The 16,569-nt window shown below is 33.6% G+C and overlaps 1 protein-coding gene across 2 annotated transcripts; it reads right to left on the bottom strand.

Moving 5' to 3' along the window:
- Positions 1 to 5,524: 5,524 nt before the first annotated feature.
- LOC114401410 (protein argonaute 4-like) lies at positions 5,525 to 14,295 on the bottom strand. Of its 2 annotated transcripts, none has more exons than XM_028363927.1 (23): positions 14,077 to 14,295; positions 12,161 to 12,415; positions 11,847 to 12,052; positions 11,526 to 11,747; positions 11,296 to 11,432; positions 11,123 to 11,220; positions 10,930 to 11,027; positions 10,647 to 10,812; positions 10,405 to 10,521; positions 10,210 to 10,317; positions 9,967 to 10,029; positions 9,724 to 9,837; positions 9,483 to 9,648; positions 9,286 to 9,398; positions 8,818 to 8,955; positions 8,554 to 8,684; positions 8,225 to 8,290; positions 7,805 to 7,868; positions 7,620 to 7,731; positions 7,470 to 7,543; positions 6,321 to 6,415; positions 6,189 to 6,220; positions 5,525 to 6,084 (listed from the first exon to the last, which is right to left on the bottom strand). In XM_028363927.1, exons 1-23 carry the CDS (start codon positions 14,167 to 14,169, stop codon positions 5,909 to 5,911), a joined length of 2,844 nt encoding a protein of 947 aa, XP_028219728.1. In that variant the 5' UTR covers positions 14,170 to 14,295; the 3' UTR covers positions 5,525 to 5,908. The 2 variants fall into 2 exon arrangements, with proteins under 2 accessions (XP_028219728.1, XP_028219729.1); XM_028363928.1 differs by lacking the exon at positions 14,077 to 14,295 and adding an exon at positions 13,887 to 14,061.
- Between the last annotated feature and the right edge of the window lie 2,274 nt (positions 14,296 to 16,569).

Raw genomic sequence — 16,569 nt, 5'->3', positions numbered from 1 at the left:
TTAATTGTTTTAAAAATTGATTTAATTTTTTTATTAACTTGACTCTAACCGTTTAAAATTATTCAAAAAATCGTACTTTAAAATATAAAATAAAAAATCAAATTTTAATCATAAAAAAGTTACAAAAATTATAAATCTTTTATTTCTTTTTTGACTATTTTTCAAAAGACTAAAAAGAATAATTTATGAATTTCAAGACTAAAAAAATAACTTTAAATTTGAAGGACTAAACAAATTATGACTCACATTTGAACAACCAAAAGCATATTTAATTTGTTTATTTTCTTAACAGCGTTGTTTTAACATTACTTTTAACAACAACAACAATCCCACTATAATTGCATAACATCTAATTTACATAATTATATATATATATTTTACCCAACGATACCTTTTAATTTTTTTATATACACAACTATCGCTCCCCCAAATTATTAACATAAATATCCCTCCTATTCACTATGTGAATTTGGACCTCCTAGTCCTGAATTCACACCTTATTATTTTTATCTTTTACAAATTCTAAATGATTTTTTTTATTTATGCAGACCTCCATGTACTATTATTCATAATGTGAATTCAGGTCTCTCGATCCTGAATTCACGCCTTTTTTTTTTACTTTTTGCAAACCCTCGTTTTCCAAACCCTAATTCTAAAGTTTTTTTTGTTTTGATTATTTTTATTTTGTAAATGTTTTTAAGTAATTAGTAATATATTTAATTATTGTATTTCAATAATATAATTTTTAATATATAATGATGTAACTAAATAACTAATTGTAAGGATAATTATCCGTGGGTGATTTTTGCATTTTTTTAATATTTGTGATGTTTTATGATTCAAACAAATAGTTAAGTTCAATAGTTTTCATATAAATGAATCTAGTGGTATTAGTTTCACATCTTGATTCGGTTTAAAAAGGATTAAAAAGGTGTTTGGAAACATAAAAATTATTTTTTGCACTTGAATAATTTCCTAATGGTGTTTTTTAATTTTTTTTTATATGAATATGAGGTTATTTCATATGAACAATGCATCATTTACATTGTTTTGCTTATGAAAATAAGGTTATTTGATATGAACAGTCATTCACTCCACTCCCACTATTTTCATGTCGATGAATTCAATGGTACCAATTTTATTGTTCTACAATAAAAAGAAGATTACTCATGAAATTCTTAAAACAAACATAGTTTAGACCAAACAAAACAAACAAACGGGAAAGCTATTGCTCAAACATATTGTTAGAACATTATTTATCACACTTTATGACATGTTACACGCAGGAAATACATACTTCTTAACATGAAGTCGATTCTCCTTCGAAAAAACATGTATCACATATATAACAATATATGAGCATACAATGCTAATTTGTGAATATCAAAATTATTGGTATCCTAAAATGCAAAAATATTACCTTGACAACATTGTGAAGTGTAATATTCAAATAACATTTGAAGGGACAAAACACAACCGCTTGTAGAGTATACAATTGAGTTCAATAAAAATAAATAAACTTTATATGGCATAGAAAGTAAGAAATTAACAACAAGAATAAGAAACTTACCTCTCGCAGAACTAAGACAAAACCAATAGCTATATAATAGTCAAAATCTTTATCTTGCATGATTGTCTGCCGCAAAGTGGCATTAATAGTCCATGTAGGATCCTGAAATTTAAAATCTCATGAATGAATATCCCAAAATAGCAATGTATTTGTTGGAGACCAAATTAAACTTGACTACCTTGCGTGTAACTCTCATGTCGCCCAAACCATTAGGGTACAAGTTTTGACAATGACGATTGTTAAAGGTACACGATCAAGAGTATAATCAATGGACCCCAACGGTGTCTCATGAGACGCATCATCAGCATTTACCAATCCTAGAATTATACAAATTCAACAATCATTTGAAGGTTTAGGTGTATCAAGTACAATAAATGTTTTACAGTAGTTGACCTTGTGATCGAACAAAATCTAAAGAATATCACCATGGATTCTTGTTAAAACTCACATTGGGTTTCTTGGTGGGCACACATTATGAAATTCTAGAGTTGGGAGTGACTCCCTAGATTGTCGACTCATCATGATAGCCTGTATGACCCCTACGGGACCAGGAATAAGTACTCTTGAACTGTAGGATGACAGATTTGGGTTAGAAGGGCGAAAAAGAATAGGAGGTCTAAGTCATCAATGTCAAGAAATTTTCACGGATTATTGTCCATGATGAATGAGACTTTGTAAGAAAAATAAATGGTTTGAAGATTATGAGATATTGAAATTTATATTAATACATTACCCATATTTATACAAATAAATGAGTCGAGATTTAAATAAAAGAGATAGCATGGATTAAATGAAATATGTTGTCGGCCATTTTCATCCGTTGTCATCTCAGTCGTTCATCTATTGTGGCACAAAAATCGAAGCTTTGTAAGATTCTTGGTGAGTGAAGAGTAATCTCGTTCACATCAATGCATTATGGGTCATTGATTGTCATCGGTGCTATCTCGATCGCTCTTTTTTTTGCCAAAAAAGGTGAAGCTCTAGAGGATTCCTGACAGATGAACTGTAACCTCATTCACATCAATGCATTATGGGTTGTTGATTGTCATCAGTGTTATCTTGGCCACTACTTTTTTGTCACAAAATACGAAGTTCTATAGGATTCTCGATGAAAGAACAGAAATCTTGTTCACATCAATGCATTATCGATCATTCATTATCGTCAGTGCTATCTCAACCGCTCATTATTTTTTGCCACAAATGAGGAAGCAAAGGTGTTTTTTTTTTCTTGTTTTTGGCACTTTTTATGCATTTTTAGGCCAATTGGAGTCTTGAGAGTTCTATTATTGAGTTCATCAACATAAAAACTATGAGAATGAATCGTTATTTGAACCAAAATAACTGATACGCATAACTATACAAGTGCCAAAAGTTGCCCTCATGAAATGAAATTTTGAAGTAAAGGTGATTTTTCTTGTTTTTTGCAATTTTTATGCATTTTTAGGCCGATTGAAGTCCTGGGAGTTCTGTTATTGGCTTCATCGATATGAACAATGAGAATGAATCATTATTTGAACCAAAATAACTAATACACATAACCATACAAGTGCCAAAAATTATCCTCATGGACTAAAATTTTGAAGCAAAGGTCATTTTTTTTCCTGGATATGGTTCAAATAGGAGCTATGAAACTTGGCCAATAAATTTTGAATGACGAAAAATTAACATATTAACATAAGTAAATTACATAAATACAAAATACTGACAATAATTTGTTAATATACTAGTTGCTAAAAATAAAAGCAAAATACACAATTAAATTGTTATTAAAATGTTTGATAACTTATGTTGTTCTTGTTTGTGTCTATGGATTATCACAAAATACTAATCATTTATTCTGTCTATCTAGTCATAATATTATTTAGTAGTCCGTTGTCATAATTTTTTTAAAAAAATTAGTAATTATTAATAATTATTTACAATTAGTTAATTAGCTACATCATTATGTATTAAAAATTATATTATTGAAATAAAATAATTAAATATATTACTAATTACTTAAAAATTTACAAAATAAGAATAATCAAAACAAAAAAATGTTCAAAATTTGGGTTTGGGGTACCGAATTCGAAATGAGGGTATGCAAAAAGTAAAAAAAGGTGTGAAAGCACACAAAGTTAGTAAAAGGGAGCGTGCAAAAAAGAAAAGGTAAATCCGAAACCTTTTAGTATTCACGTTTGGGGCTCACAAATTCTAAACTGGGGTTTGCAAAAGTAGAAACAGGACTACTGGAAGGTCAGAATTCACACTGAATTGTAAAGAGGGATAATTATGTTAATAATTTGGGGAGAGGAATAGTTGGGTATATAAAAAAATCAAAAGGTATAATTGGATAAAAAAAGTCCATAATTGTACCCCTTTGATGTCTTTGATATCCCAATTACAGAATAAACTATACAGCATCGGACCACTACAGAGTCCAACCACCGCAAATTGAATTCCCCCTGGCACCAGCGCCATGTATAGGTAACACAACAACCCGTAAAATAAACTCACCTCCCCAATCAAATTACCCTCCAGCGAGGACTAGGAACCGACACGGTGGGCGAAAGCAAAAGCTATGAAAACCCTAACTGACCACAGGTTGGGGAAAACAGAAGCCTCAGCGACAACAAAGGGTACAACGCCAGCTGCAAAATCAAACACCCGAACAGCACAGGCTAAGTGTCTGAAACGATGGCACTTGCAACGGAAGGGGGAGGATCATTTTGCACTCACGGAATGATCATTTTGATTCCTTTTTGGAACATAAAAGATCAAATGAATTTTCTAAAGGATAAAGAATCTTGACCAAAATAAATAAAATAAATTATCAAAGTCCAAAAAATAAAGATGAGTTTAAACGATGTATTATATATATATATATATATAGTTGTGAAGCAACACGCTTACACGTAAATATCACAGTTTTTGCCACATCACATGTTTTGTTGACTTGTCATCCTCTGCCTCCAATATTTCACCTCTCTATCATGTCTCTTTCAATTCCCAGCTCACATCCTCTCAATAACTCATGTATGCAATTAGTGCATCATTGTAACAGCCACTAAAGAACCAAATGAATTGCTATTACAATTACTCTAAAACTTTCATAACTCATCTCTGCAATTAGTGTATTGAATAATAAAAGATTATAGATTTATATCATATTTTCTAAATTCTAATATTGGTTATTGATTACAGATTCTCCGCCTGATACTTGGGTTCAGTGGCATCCTCCCCCACAACGGTGGAGTGGTCTTGAACATTGATGGAAGCAGTCTCCCAGTAATCCTGGACAGTCAGATTTTGGTGAAACTATTTGAGATGAAGATTCTGATTCTGATACTCTCCAAGCGAAACCCATGGCATGGCCTTAATCAACTTTGGTTCAGAGGCATAAGGCAAAATAATTGCTATTCTGATTCTTTGGAAGTTATTTCCTTACTCTTCAGTCTATTTCAAACTTTTTCATACGCATGCTTCTCCTGCCAAGATTCACAACCAACTCAGCTCTCAGTGGAATGTATCCCTCAAGCATATCCATCATGAAGGAAATCCGTGTGCAGACTTGAGCGTCAAAGCCTCAAATTAGTTTTCAAATTAGCCTCATATTTCATGAAATCCACACGTTTGTTATCTTTCCCTCCCACCCAACCAGCTTCCAAGCTTAACAATAAGCAGTAAGATACTAAGATTACAAACTACCATCATAAAAAAAAAAGACTCAATTACATTTTTTACCTCCAATTTTTTAATTTAACACATTTTATCCATAACTTCTAACAAACTTACAAATTATATCCAAATCATTTATCCATTAGTATGCACAAACCAACACACCAAAATTGGGAATAAAATTTACCAAAAAATTAAAAAGTTGAGGACAAAATTTGAAAAAAAAAATTGGATAAAATTTGCCAAGAAAATAAAAAAAAAATAGGAGTAAAAAATACAGTTACGTTAGGAGTAAAATAACACAATAAAATCTAAGTTTCTTAAAAATTTGGAATAAAATACGCCAAGGTAATTTGTTGGAGATAAGTAAAATTCACTATAAATTACAGCATTCGAGGTAAAAAGTGCAATTAAACCTTATAAAAGGGGGGGCCTAACAAAAGACGTGCTGAAGATCAAGCCTTGCTACAAAAAGACGTTGCGCTAAAGAGAGTCTTGCTACAAAAAGTAAGGTAAGGTCCCCGAACATTTGAAAAGGCTTGTGCTAGAAAGACTAAATATGGCTAAGAAGACCAAGTCTACCACAATATAAACTTCGTCCGCATAACTTGCAAGATTAGAAACATAGTTTTATGTACAGAATTTTCACCACTTGAGGAGACAGGGCAGAGCATTAAGGCCTCAACAAAAGAACATTGTGTTGCGGACATTCTCCTGCAAGGGAGGCAACTGAGGGACGGGAACAGCACCTGCACCGCTCAATCCACCATGGCTTGAAGATGTTTCAGATTTGTCCTCAAATTTCATGAACTGCCCCAACTGAGTAGCAGCCAAGTGCGCATAGCATATTGGAGCAACTGCAACGAGGAAGATTATATATAGGTAAAATTCAATCACGAATAATAATTAGGTCAAAACAATAACCATCTATTGGAATAAATAATGTACAAAATTTAATTACCAACAGAAATGGCAGTAGTGCTCCTCTGATACCTGCCCATATTCACAATCAATTTACATTGTTTAGATTGATCTTTACCTGAAACCGTAAAATGAGTCTAATGCAATCAAATAGGTCCAAATTTCCACTTACACATATGATAATGAATGGACAAGCTCCTGCAGCTGATCCGGAGAGAAACCAACCTGATCAAGCAGCACATGATAATGGGTAGGCCTACTAGTTCCCTGGGCACCACAATTAGAGGGAGAATATAAAACAAATGTTAATAAAGTTTTTAATTTTAAAAACCTTTCCCCACACACAACTAGGTCCACCTACATTTAATTTAATTTATAGGTTATAAATACATGTGGAAAGAGGAATCAAATATAGCCCTCCATGTCTGTAATCTTAACAACCAATTGGCATTAAGTAGTTCAAGTACAACAGCTTTATAAACAACACTAACACAGTAATTGAGGGCAGGTGAAGGGGCACCTTTTTCACAACTCCCTAAATGCCTGCAAGACCAGGCAATGCATAGAGGAAACGGCAGAAAAAACAAAAAAGGACCTTTACACACCAGTTGATTATATCAAAATCAAATGTACAAAGGGAGATCATTCTGGGGCGGGGGGGAACAACGTTTACAAACATCCTATTCAACGTCAACAAAAAAAAAATTGAGTTCAACTAAAAATATGTACAAAGATGTATGGTAGAAGCCCGATGCAGCAGAAATAATACTGCACTCAACTCAGATCAAAATAACAATGCAAATGAAACTTGACGTTGGAAGAATTCCTCAGTTTACAGAAAAAATGGAGTAATGCAACCAACTACCATTTCATAGAAGATACTTCAACTGTAACTAGATTTCTCTATTTTAATAAAATGAAAATAAGAATCCCCAACCTTTATTCCACACTACCTCTTTAAATAACTAGAATCAAAGTAAAGATTCTCTTTATCTATCAGACTATCAGCAATAAAAAAATCAGTTACAAACAAGTGGAATACTAGAATCAAAGTAAATGCTGACCAAAAAAAAAACTAGAATCAAAGTAAATATTCTCTTTAACTATCAGACTATCAGCAATAAAAAATCAGTTACAAACAAGTGGAATTAAAAAAAGATAAAGAAAGATAGATTTCTATAAGAAAAGGCTTGCATACTTCGGACAAAGGTCAAGAAGGGATACAAAAGCCAACTAGATAGCCACACAAGCCACAATCATGCAACTTCAAAACGAGAAAAACAGTACAGAAACATATATATTAAATAGCTGGGATACTCACTATCATTCCAGCATGTGCACATAGGTAGAAATCATAATTTCTGGGATGACAAATTTTATTGTCGATAACAGTTCCTGCCAAAAAAAAAATAATAAGGGAACAGATACTTTCCAATTAAAAAATCTTACTGTAAAGACCCAGAACACTTGCCAGGTGGGACATTGTCGGGAGAGCCAGGCTGGAAAAATCTAGTGTGGTGGTTCTTCTGAGCAACAATTACCACAAATTTTGGCTCCCAATTTTCATCGAGAAATTTGCAAGCCTAAAATTTTAAAGATTAGTTCTCTATGACTAATGATTAGTACTAAAAAAGCACAATTGACCAGCATCAGTACCTCAATGATTCGATCGAGTTCAATATTCAAAACTTGATTGAATTGTGACTCACTAACCCCATCCCTACACATTATATAGAAAACGGAAAAAACAATGTTCAGTTGAATCAAATGAATAACATTAACATTAAATCAAATATATATCTGAATGTCAATCTATAGAAAATAAATACAAGGTTAATGTACAAGATAATATATTATTTGAAATAGCAAGATACTTCAAGACACATTGAACAATTTCACAATAATAAGATATATCAAACATCAAACATGGTTTATATACAACAACTAAAGCCTCATCTCACTAGGTGAAATAATGATTTACCCATAAAAGTTGAACATTTACACAGATGTAACAATCAAAATGCAAAAATAAGAAAAATAAACAGAAGCTGCATTCTCAAAGAAGGAAAAACATACCTGAATATGATTATATTTTCCGGTTTTCTCCTCCCAGAAGTTGTATAGAAATCAAGCAAAAGTTCCCTGCAATAGATGAAACCCATCAGTATAGGCAGTCCTTGTACATGGACCAACAGAAAATGCATATACAATTATTGCAACTGGAAAAAACAAAAACAGCTAAACTATTAAACAAATTCCTGAACTATCTAGAATTATTAATTAGGTCCTTAAACTGAAAAAAATATGCAATTGGGTGGGTCCTTGATCTCGTAAATATTTTGTAAATGATTCTTTGGAGTTAGTTTACAGTGGCTTGAATCTGCCAGAAAATGACAAATTTTAACCTTATGATGCCTTCATCTTCCTTTTCAGATACTAGCTTGAACAAATTATCAATCATTTCCATCTTTGCAGATTGCGTACGAACACATGCCCTATACTTTGATATCAGAGGCCAGTGTCTAGAGCTGACCACCTGCATGTGCATATTTACACATTAGACATGCAGGCCAAAACTAAAAACCAATATACCTTCATCCAGAAAATTAGGCTTCCATATGCATTTGGAAACACTGTTCATATAAAACACAAGACAAATTATCATTTACCGCAGCAATTGAAGGAATGTCAGTCTGCCCAGGTGAGCCATGTGACACGTCCATTCCCAGAATGAGGGTGGGAGCTTTGGAAACAACAGGAAGAGAAGGAGAATGTTCAACGCCTAACAATGAATTCAACCCACCAAGCTGCATAACAATAAAAGAATTCAACAGAAAGAAAACACCCTTCATAATGAATCAACTAAGCAATAAAAATTAATTGTAACCAAAGCCTTAGAATAGTAAGTAGGGAAGGGCATGAAGGTTTTCATCAGTTTACAAGATGGTTTACAGGCACATGCAGTAAAAATCAATCATAACAACCACGCCTTATCCTAGTAAGTGAGGAATGGGCATGAAGGTTTCCATAACTTCATCTATTTTTACTATAAAATTAAGATAAGATGGTTTACATGCAAATGCTTATATGATCATGTACAAAGATACTGTACAATATAACCAAAATATTAAATTAACCTTGGCATTGATCTTCAACATAACATTAGTCAGGTACTGGTCATTGACCCTTAAAGGACACATACACTGATTTATGATTCCAAAATCAGCAAGATTCTTCTTTTTCCATGGACCTTCAACGAAAAAAAGACAATTTCTATTCAGGGCTCTTGAAAATTGCTTGGGCATAAAAATATAATCACACAAAAAACACTAACCATAAATATCACAATTTTTCCGATCAGGAAGCAAACAGAGAAGGAACTGAGGAGCCCCAGGAAGTTTAGATTGGATATGCTCGAACATTTTCTCCACTCTAACCATAGGGGGGGCACGCCTAAACTGTGGATTCTCATCAAACACGTCAAATGGTTGTTCTATAGTCTGCAGAAATCAAAGAAAACATAATGTCAGTCAATAGCTCTTTCACACCAAAAAATATGCAGTTAAAGAACTTACAATTCCTTTCATATCTCCAATTCTAATGAGGTCCCGTACAAGTCCTCGTACATCACAGCGTGCAGAAAAGTTAGCAACAGCCCATCTTTCTATCTTTGATGGTTCCACAAATTTCTGAAGCATTCATGAAAGTTAGCAACAGTCCTCGTACGTCACAGCATGCAAAAAGTTAGAACCTAAGCCAATATTGTTATTAAGGAGAAAATATTAAAACTTCACAGGAAAGGGAATTGAATTAAATACCACTCTGCTGACATTCCATCTCCCATTCCTAGGATTGAGATCCTCACCATTGCCAAACTTCAACTATTGAAGAAGATTCAATAATCATTTTCTAACCATAAAAGAAAACTACTATTGATACTTCCAAACCTCAACAAAAAAGATCATTGTTTTAATATACAAAATAGAATTAATAAAACGATTCATAAACATAATGGTATAACTATAACTATATATATATATATATAATATATATATATATACCCTTGGTGCAGGCAACACCCGGCCCTCCACTTCAGTGAAGCCAGTGCTTATAGAAATTCCACAATTCCGGAGCATAGGTTCAGCACCATAGTTGCTTGTTCTCAGTGCCTTCAGTAAAAGTTAATAGTAAGATTTCTTATCCTAGACATATGAATCAAAATTATACTACTCAAAATGTAGCAAAAAATCGTTTACATCAGACAAAATTTTCATCCTCTCTTGTGGCTTCTGCCTCGACTTCTCCACTAATGAAGCCCTTTGAAGCGTGGACAGAGCTTTTGTATATCGTTGCAATGATACCAATTCACAAACCTAAAAGAACCAAGAAAAAAGAAAGAAAATTCATTAATAACCAATATGTTGCTAAGATCAATCTGTACCTCCTGAATTAATGCAAACAAATGCAGTTTAGAGAACAAAAAAAACCCTTAATTTACCTCAATGGGGAAAAATGTTGGTCGTTTAGGCTTGCCAACATTGATACATGGAAGGTCAGCAGAGTATCGGAGATCTATCTTACGAACCTTAACAAAATAATCATATACAGTGATTTCCTCATTACCATCTTCACCATCCCCCCCACCTTTACCTTTCAAAGTAAAACTGCAGAATACACACCATCAAAAACCTCAACACATCACCTAAAGAACAACTCAAAAATTACAATACAGCAAATACAGTGTAAGAAATTAACAATATGAAAACAAAGAAAATAAGTACGTCTGCTCTCTGCATGGGAGTTCACTGAGCCCAGAAATTTTGAATTCTTGATTGGATGGGCTAGTTTTAATCCTCAGATTTTTTAGGGTCCTTTTGGCCTGTTAAAATGTTAAAAGGGGATAGGGGGGAATCAAATTTGAGCCTTACAATATCAATGATGGGAGATGAAAAAGTATTCAGAAAACTTGTTCACCTTAGCCCAGTCAAGTTGAAAAGGATCTCTCACATTTTGATTGGAAATTAAGAAATCCACCACAGGCCCAGGAGAAATTATCATTGTAGTTGACACATCTAAACAAATTAGAGATTGCTAGAATTAGACAAAACATATTGACTTGAGAAGATTGCACAGGCAACGAATTTAACCTATGTTAAGAGACAGGCCACTCTGTGTAGTTCTAAAGCTTGAGTGGAATCCTCTACAGCCTAGGACACCACCTCCTACATCAGCAAAATTATTTGGATTATTGTGGAAAAAGGATTGGCGTACAAGTAAGCAGCCTCTGCAATAAACAATGTACAGATAGACTCATGTTAAGAAAAAAATATTAAACAGTTAACCACACGCTAAGAAAAAGAAAGCACTATTTACTTACTGCTTAGCAGCATGCTGCCTCAAAATGATATCAAGAACTCTGATGGCTTCTTGAAAATTCTCAGTCTCTTGCCCGCGTAAGGCACTGGCAATGGCCTGCATTGGAATTTTTGCAGCAAAGCTTATCTCTACTTTGAATGACTTCGAACGATAAGGACGCCGCATCCTCTTTCTGTCACTCTCATTGTCCCCTAGACCATCAGGGCTGCAATTGCCATTATTCCTAGAAAACAAAAAATAAATCAAAGGCTATTGAAACAATAGTACGAAAACCAATTTGGAGAGCCAAAACAACACCTAAATGCTCTCTAATTACTTCTACCTGTTAGAGGTGACATCCTCAAGAACAACTTCAAACTCAAGCTTGTTTTGAGGAAGAGAGCCAACAGTAAACAGACTTTTCTCCCCATCATATGCAAAGTCCTTACCATTTAAGTCAGAATGATATGTCTCCTGCACCCTATCTATTATCTTTCTCCCTACACCCTTACCTTCTACAGGGCGTCCATCTTCATAAGTAAAAGCCACCTGTTTGCATATCAAGTGAAGTGATAACATAAGCATCAACTTTAAGTGACAAGCTTAAACAAAAACACAGATATTAATACTAAACCAAAAACTAATCGAAGGACATACACTATAATGGAAGAAATGCCCATCATTTTTAGCAACATTAACTTTGAAGTGATTGGTTAGTAATTGTATTTTATTTCCTTTTGATCCCAGACCAGATCTGGCTATTGGAAGTCGGGAAGCCTTTTTCTTAATATGCTCGGTAGGGGTACAGAGCACCTCCTCTGCTTTGAGAGGTACAATATCAGAGGGAACAACAGGAGGTGGTGGTGGCAGTGACTCCTTCCCATTTCCATCTGGCTCAAATGAATTCATAGCCTGTATAGACAAAGTTAGGAATATAAGGTAAAGCAGGGGATTACATTATCCATAAACGAAGAATTATGAAGATGACAAAAGTTTAAGGAGGCGTTTGGTACAAGAAAACTTTTTAGTCTCCCATGAGTCTGAAGTTGGAATCCCTTATTCCCCATGTTTGGTTTTTTAAAAATAAATAAATAACATTCTCAAAGAGAATTAAACCAGTTTAACTCTCAAATATAATAAAGTAAATTTGGTAAGCATTCAATACTAAGAACAAGGTATTAATGACCCACATCCGCAATTGCTACAGAAATATCAAGGTTTTGTAAGCCTAAACAACCACACTTGCAGCCACATCTGCAGCATTTGTCTAAATTTTCCACAAAATCAAAGATTGTTTTACCACAACCACAATTCAAAACCAAGCACTTGAGAATCATAATGTCACTGAAGAGTGTCTTCCAAAAATCAATGTACTACTTTTGGTGAACATGAATACATAACAAAAAGGCAGCAACAAAATGTTAAGTTCGATCATTACATATTACTAATTCCATACCAAAAAAATAAAAATAAAAAACAATAAAAGCAAGAGCTAAGCTTCAACAAATAAATTGCAAAAATATTACTAAATGCAGCAAAGGTTACTTAAATGTATATACACAACACTTTTAAAACATGGCTAACCTTTGTAACAAATAACAGTCTAAAACGCCGTACCATCCTCTAACATAGATAACAAAAGAAAAGGCATGCATTCATTCAAACCACCTTCAGTAAAAGCAGCATCCAGAAGATAAATCTAACCCCTCAACAAAAAATACCCACCCAAATGTTAAAGACATGCATTGCAGAAATTAGGGTTTTCCACTTACTAAAAGAACTTATAAAAAAGAAAACCAACACAAGTCCTAAAATGCTATAAATAACAACTTTAACAACGAAAAAAGAGCAAACCCAACCAAATGTTAAAGACATGCATTGCAGAAATTAGGGTTTTCCACTTACTAAAAGAACTTATAAAAAAGAAAACCAACACAAGTCCTAAAATGCTATAAATAACAACTTTTAACAACGAAAAAAGAGCAAACCCAAAACAGTGAAGAAAAACATACAAAACTCCAGCAACAACAGAAAACTCCATTTCTGAAACGAAACACGGTTTGTAGCCAAGGCAAAATCCTCTTTTCCTTCAAAATAAACAGTCAAAAAAGCAAGATCCATGTCCAACACATGCAAACACATAAACAACTTCCAAAACCCTAAGAAAAAAAAAACAGTACTACATTTCAACTTCAGAAAAAAATAAAAAATAAGGCAACCATTCTCACAAAGCAAAATTGAAAAGAAAAAAATAATACGGCTAAAAAAATCCGAAGCCAGAAGAGCAATGCAGCACTACAAATTACAACACCAGAGAGAGTCACAAACAAAAAAACAAAAAGAAACGGTTAAAAATTCAGAAAACAAAAAAGGAAAAAATGACCTGAAGTGGCCGAAGAGAGAAACAAAACGAAACCCTAAAACTTCTTCAGAACACAGAGAAAAAGAAAACAAAAACGTCAACGGAGGGAGTGAGGGAGTGAGAAAGTGAGAGAGTGAGTTTAGAAGGTTTCAAAATGGATAGGTGTCAACGCTCTCTCTCTCTATAAACTATAAATGAAATCCTCACTCACCTCTTTTGTCATCGTCTCTCTCTCTCTCTTGTGAGTCAACAACGCGATTATTCTCTGCGGTTCGGTTCCATGCGTTGGGGACCGTTGATTCATGTTTGGTGTTGATTGCACGGAGGGGTGGGATTGATTGGGTGCGGTGATGCAGTGAGCGAGCTCGAAGGATGAAACGCACGCATGGCGAGTAAGTGCGTGCAGGCATGTCACTGACGCGTGCGTGCCTCGGGTTTCGGGACTTTTCCTACGCCTGCATATGTTTGATTTTAAAGGAAAAAAATGAAGAGAAAAAAAAAATTATAATATGAAACAGTTCTGGTTGGAAACAATGTATTTTTATTGAAAACATACACCCATACAGAATAAATATTTTTTTAATATGATATATCTATATATTATCTAATAAAAGAGAAGTCTCTGGAAAATTCTAAAATGTCCCTACTAAGGCTGGGACACATGTTCATTTCCTTAGTTTTTTTTATCTTTTAGCCTTTCCATTTCTCACTCTCATGCTTCTTACACGTGTTTGATTTCCAGACTCGACCTGCTCCTAGACTCGACCTGCTCCTATTTGCTTCTTGCTTCTTTGGGTGGTTACATGTCTAATTTATCACACTTTGCACCTGCTCCTATTTGCTTCTTGCTTCTTTGGGTGGTTACGTGTCTAATTTACCACACTTTGCACTTGCTCCCGTTTGTTTCTTGCTTCTTTGTGTGGTTAATCGCTTCCATCTTTTTTATTCTTCTTCATCTTTCCAGATACAAACAAGGTTTGTCTTCTCTCTCAGTGTTGTTTTCATGTATGCGTGTTGGACGAGGTTTGGTTTCTCTTTCGATGTTGTTTTCATGCATCTTTTCTTATATGCATGTTAGCTTATCGTTTTTCTCTGTTCATGGTACTTTTGTTGTTCTGTTTTTTAATGGTAGCTTTGTTGTTGTATTTTCTTTTATAAATGTGTAACTTTTGACTTCCTATTATTGATGTTTTTCTCTTCTTCATTTGTCCAGATACAAACAAGGTTTGCCTTCTTTTTCGGTGTTGGTTTCATGTATGGTTTCTTACATGCATGTTAGATTTTTGTTTTTTTGTGTTGGACGAGGTTCGACTTCTCTTTTAGTGCTGTTATCATGCATCCTTTCTTACATGCATGTTAGCTTATCGTTTTTCTTTGTTATTTTTACCCCAAAAAGTTTCAATTTCTTAGAACAAGCGCAGAAAATAGACTAAAACAAATTCACGGGTACTTGAGATTCAACATTTTTACCCCTAAATTTGAAGTTTTTATTTGTTTAGTCAATGTAGACATTAAAGCAAATGATATGTTGTACCAAAATCAATCTAAATCGTTATATTCTTCTTCTTGATAAGATGTTGTCTCTATTTAGTTTTATGGTGAATACTAATTTTGCTTATATAGAATAATGATATGCAATACCAAAATCAATTTCAATCGTTATATTGTTCTTCTTGATAATATGCAGTACCAAAATCAATTTGAATCGTTAATGATATGCAGTACCAAAATCAATTTGCTGATATAGAATACTTTTAATTTGAATACTAATTTTGCTGATATAGAATACTTTTAATTTTACATGCAGCGAAAAAAATTCATCCCGTGATTCAAATTTATTTTCTGAATATTGTCATTTTAATTTCGCAGGTTAATTTAGAATACCTTGGTAGAGTTGTGTTCAACACAAATGACGGGAACTGATTCACTCACAACTATGATTGATGGCCTGAGTGTTGCTGGATGGGGAGTTTTGCCCCAAAAAGTTTCAATTTTTTAGAACAAGCACATTCACGGGTACTAGAGATTCAACATTTTTCCTCCTAAATTTCAAGTTTTTTATTTGTTTAGTCAATGTAGACATTAAACCAAATGATATACAGTTCCAAAATTAGAATTTTGGGGATCCTTTTTTATTTGTTATATATGACAGTGAGAATTAGCTGATATCAAATTGCGGATACAGAAAAGGTTACAAGTTCCAGATGTGGAGTTTTCAAAGGTATGTATGTATGTATGTGTTAATTCAATTATTTGCACTAGCACTACTTTTTAGGCCTTTTAAAGCTTGGTCAACTTTTTTTATGGGAGATTGATGCATATTTTACTAATTATGTTAAAATTTTGTTTTCTCTTCTTCTGCATTGTAGTTAAATTAAACTATTATGTGAAAGTTTGGTCCATGTGTGTTTTAGCCCTACTTCAATTACTTTCTGGGTGTAGAGCTATCAAGGTTTTATTTCACAATTGATATAGTTTTCCTTCTGTTGTTTGTCTTTCCAGTGGAGGTTTGCATTTGTGTTACATGGTCAATGGAATCTATTTAGACATATTGTTTAACTTCTACATGATTAAGTTATTACAAATTTGCACTGTTTGATTGTTTAGAGAAGGGATATATATGGTGCTTGGGAGCAATATCTTGGACTGGAACACGATGACAGTGCTTCAAAAAAGTCCTATGCAGTCAACCAGGTAAATATTG

This window comes from Glycine soja, chromosome 20 (genome assembly GCF_004193775.1).
Source record: "Glycine soja cultivar W05 chromosome 20, ASM419377v2, whole genome shotgun sequence".
NCBI lineage: Eukaryota > Viridiplantae > Streptophyta > Magnoliopsida > Fabales > Fabaceae > Glycine > Glycine soja.
The sequence above is the reverse complement of the archived record's forward strand: the minus strand, read 5'-3'. Positions and strand labels throughout refer to the sequence as shown.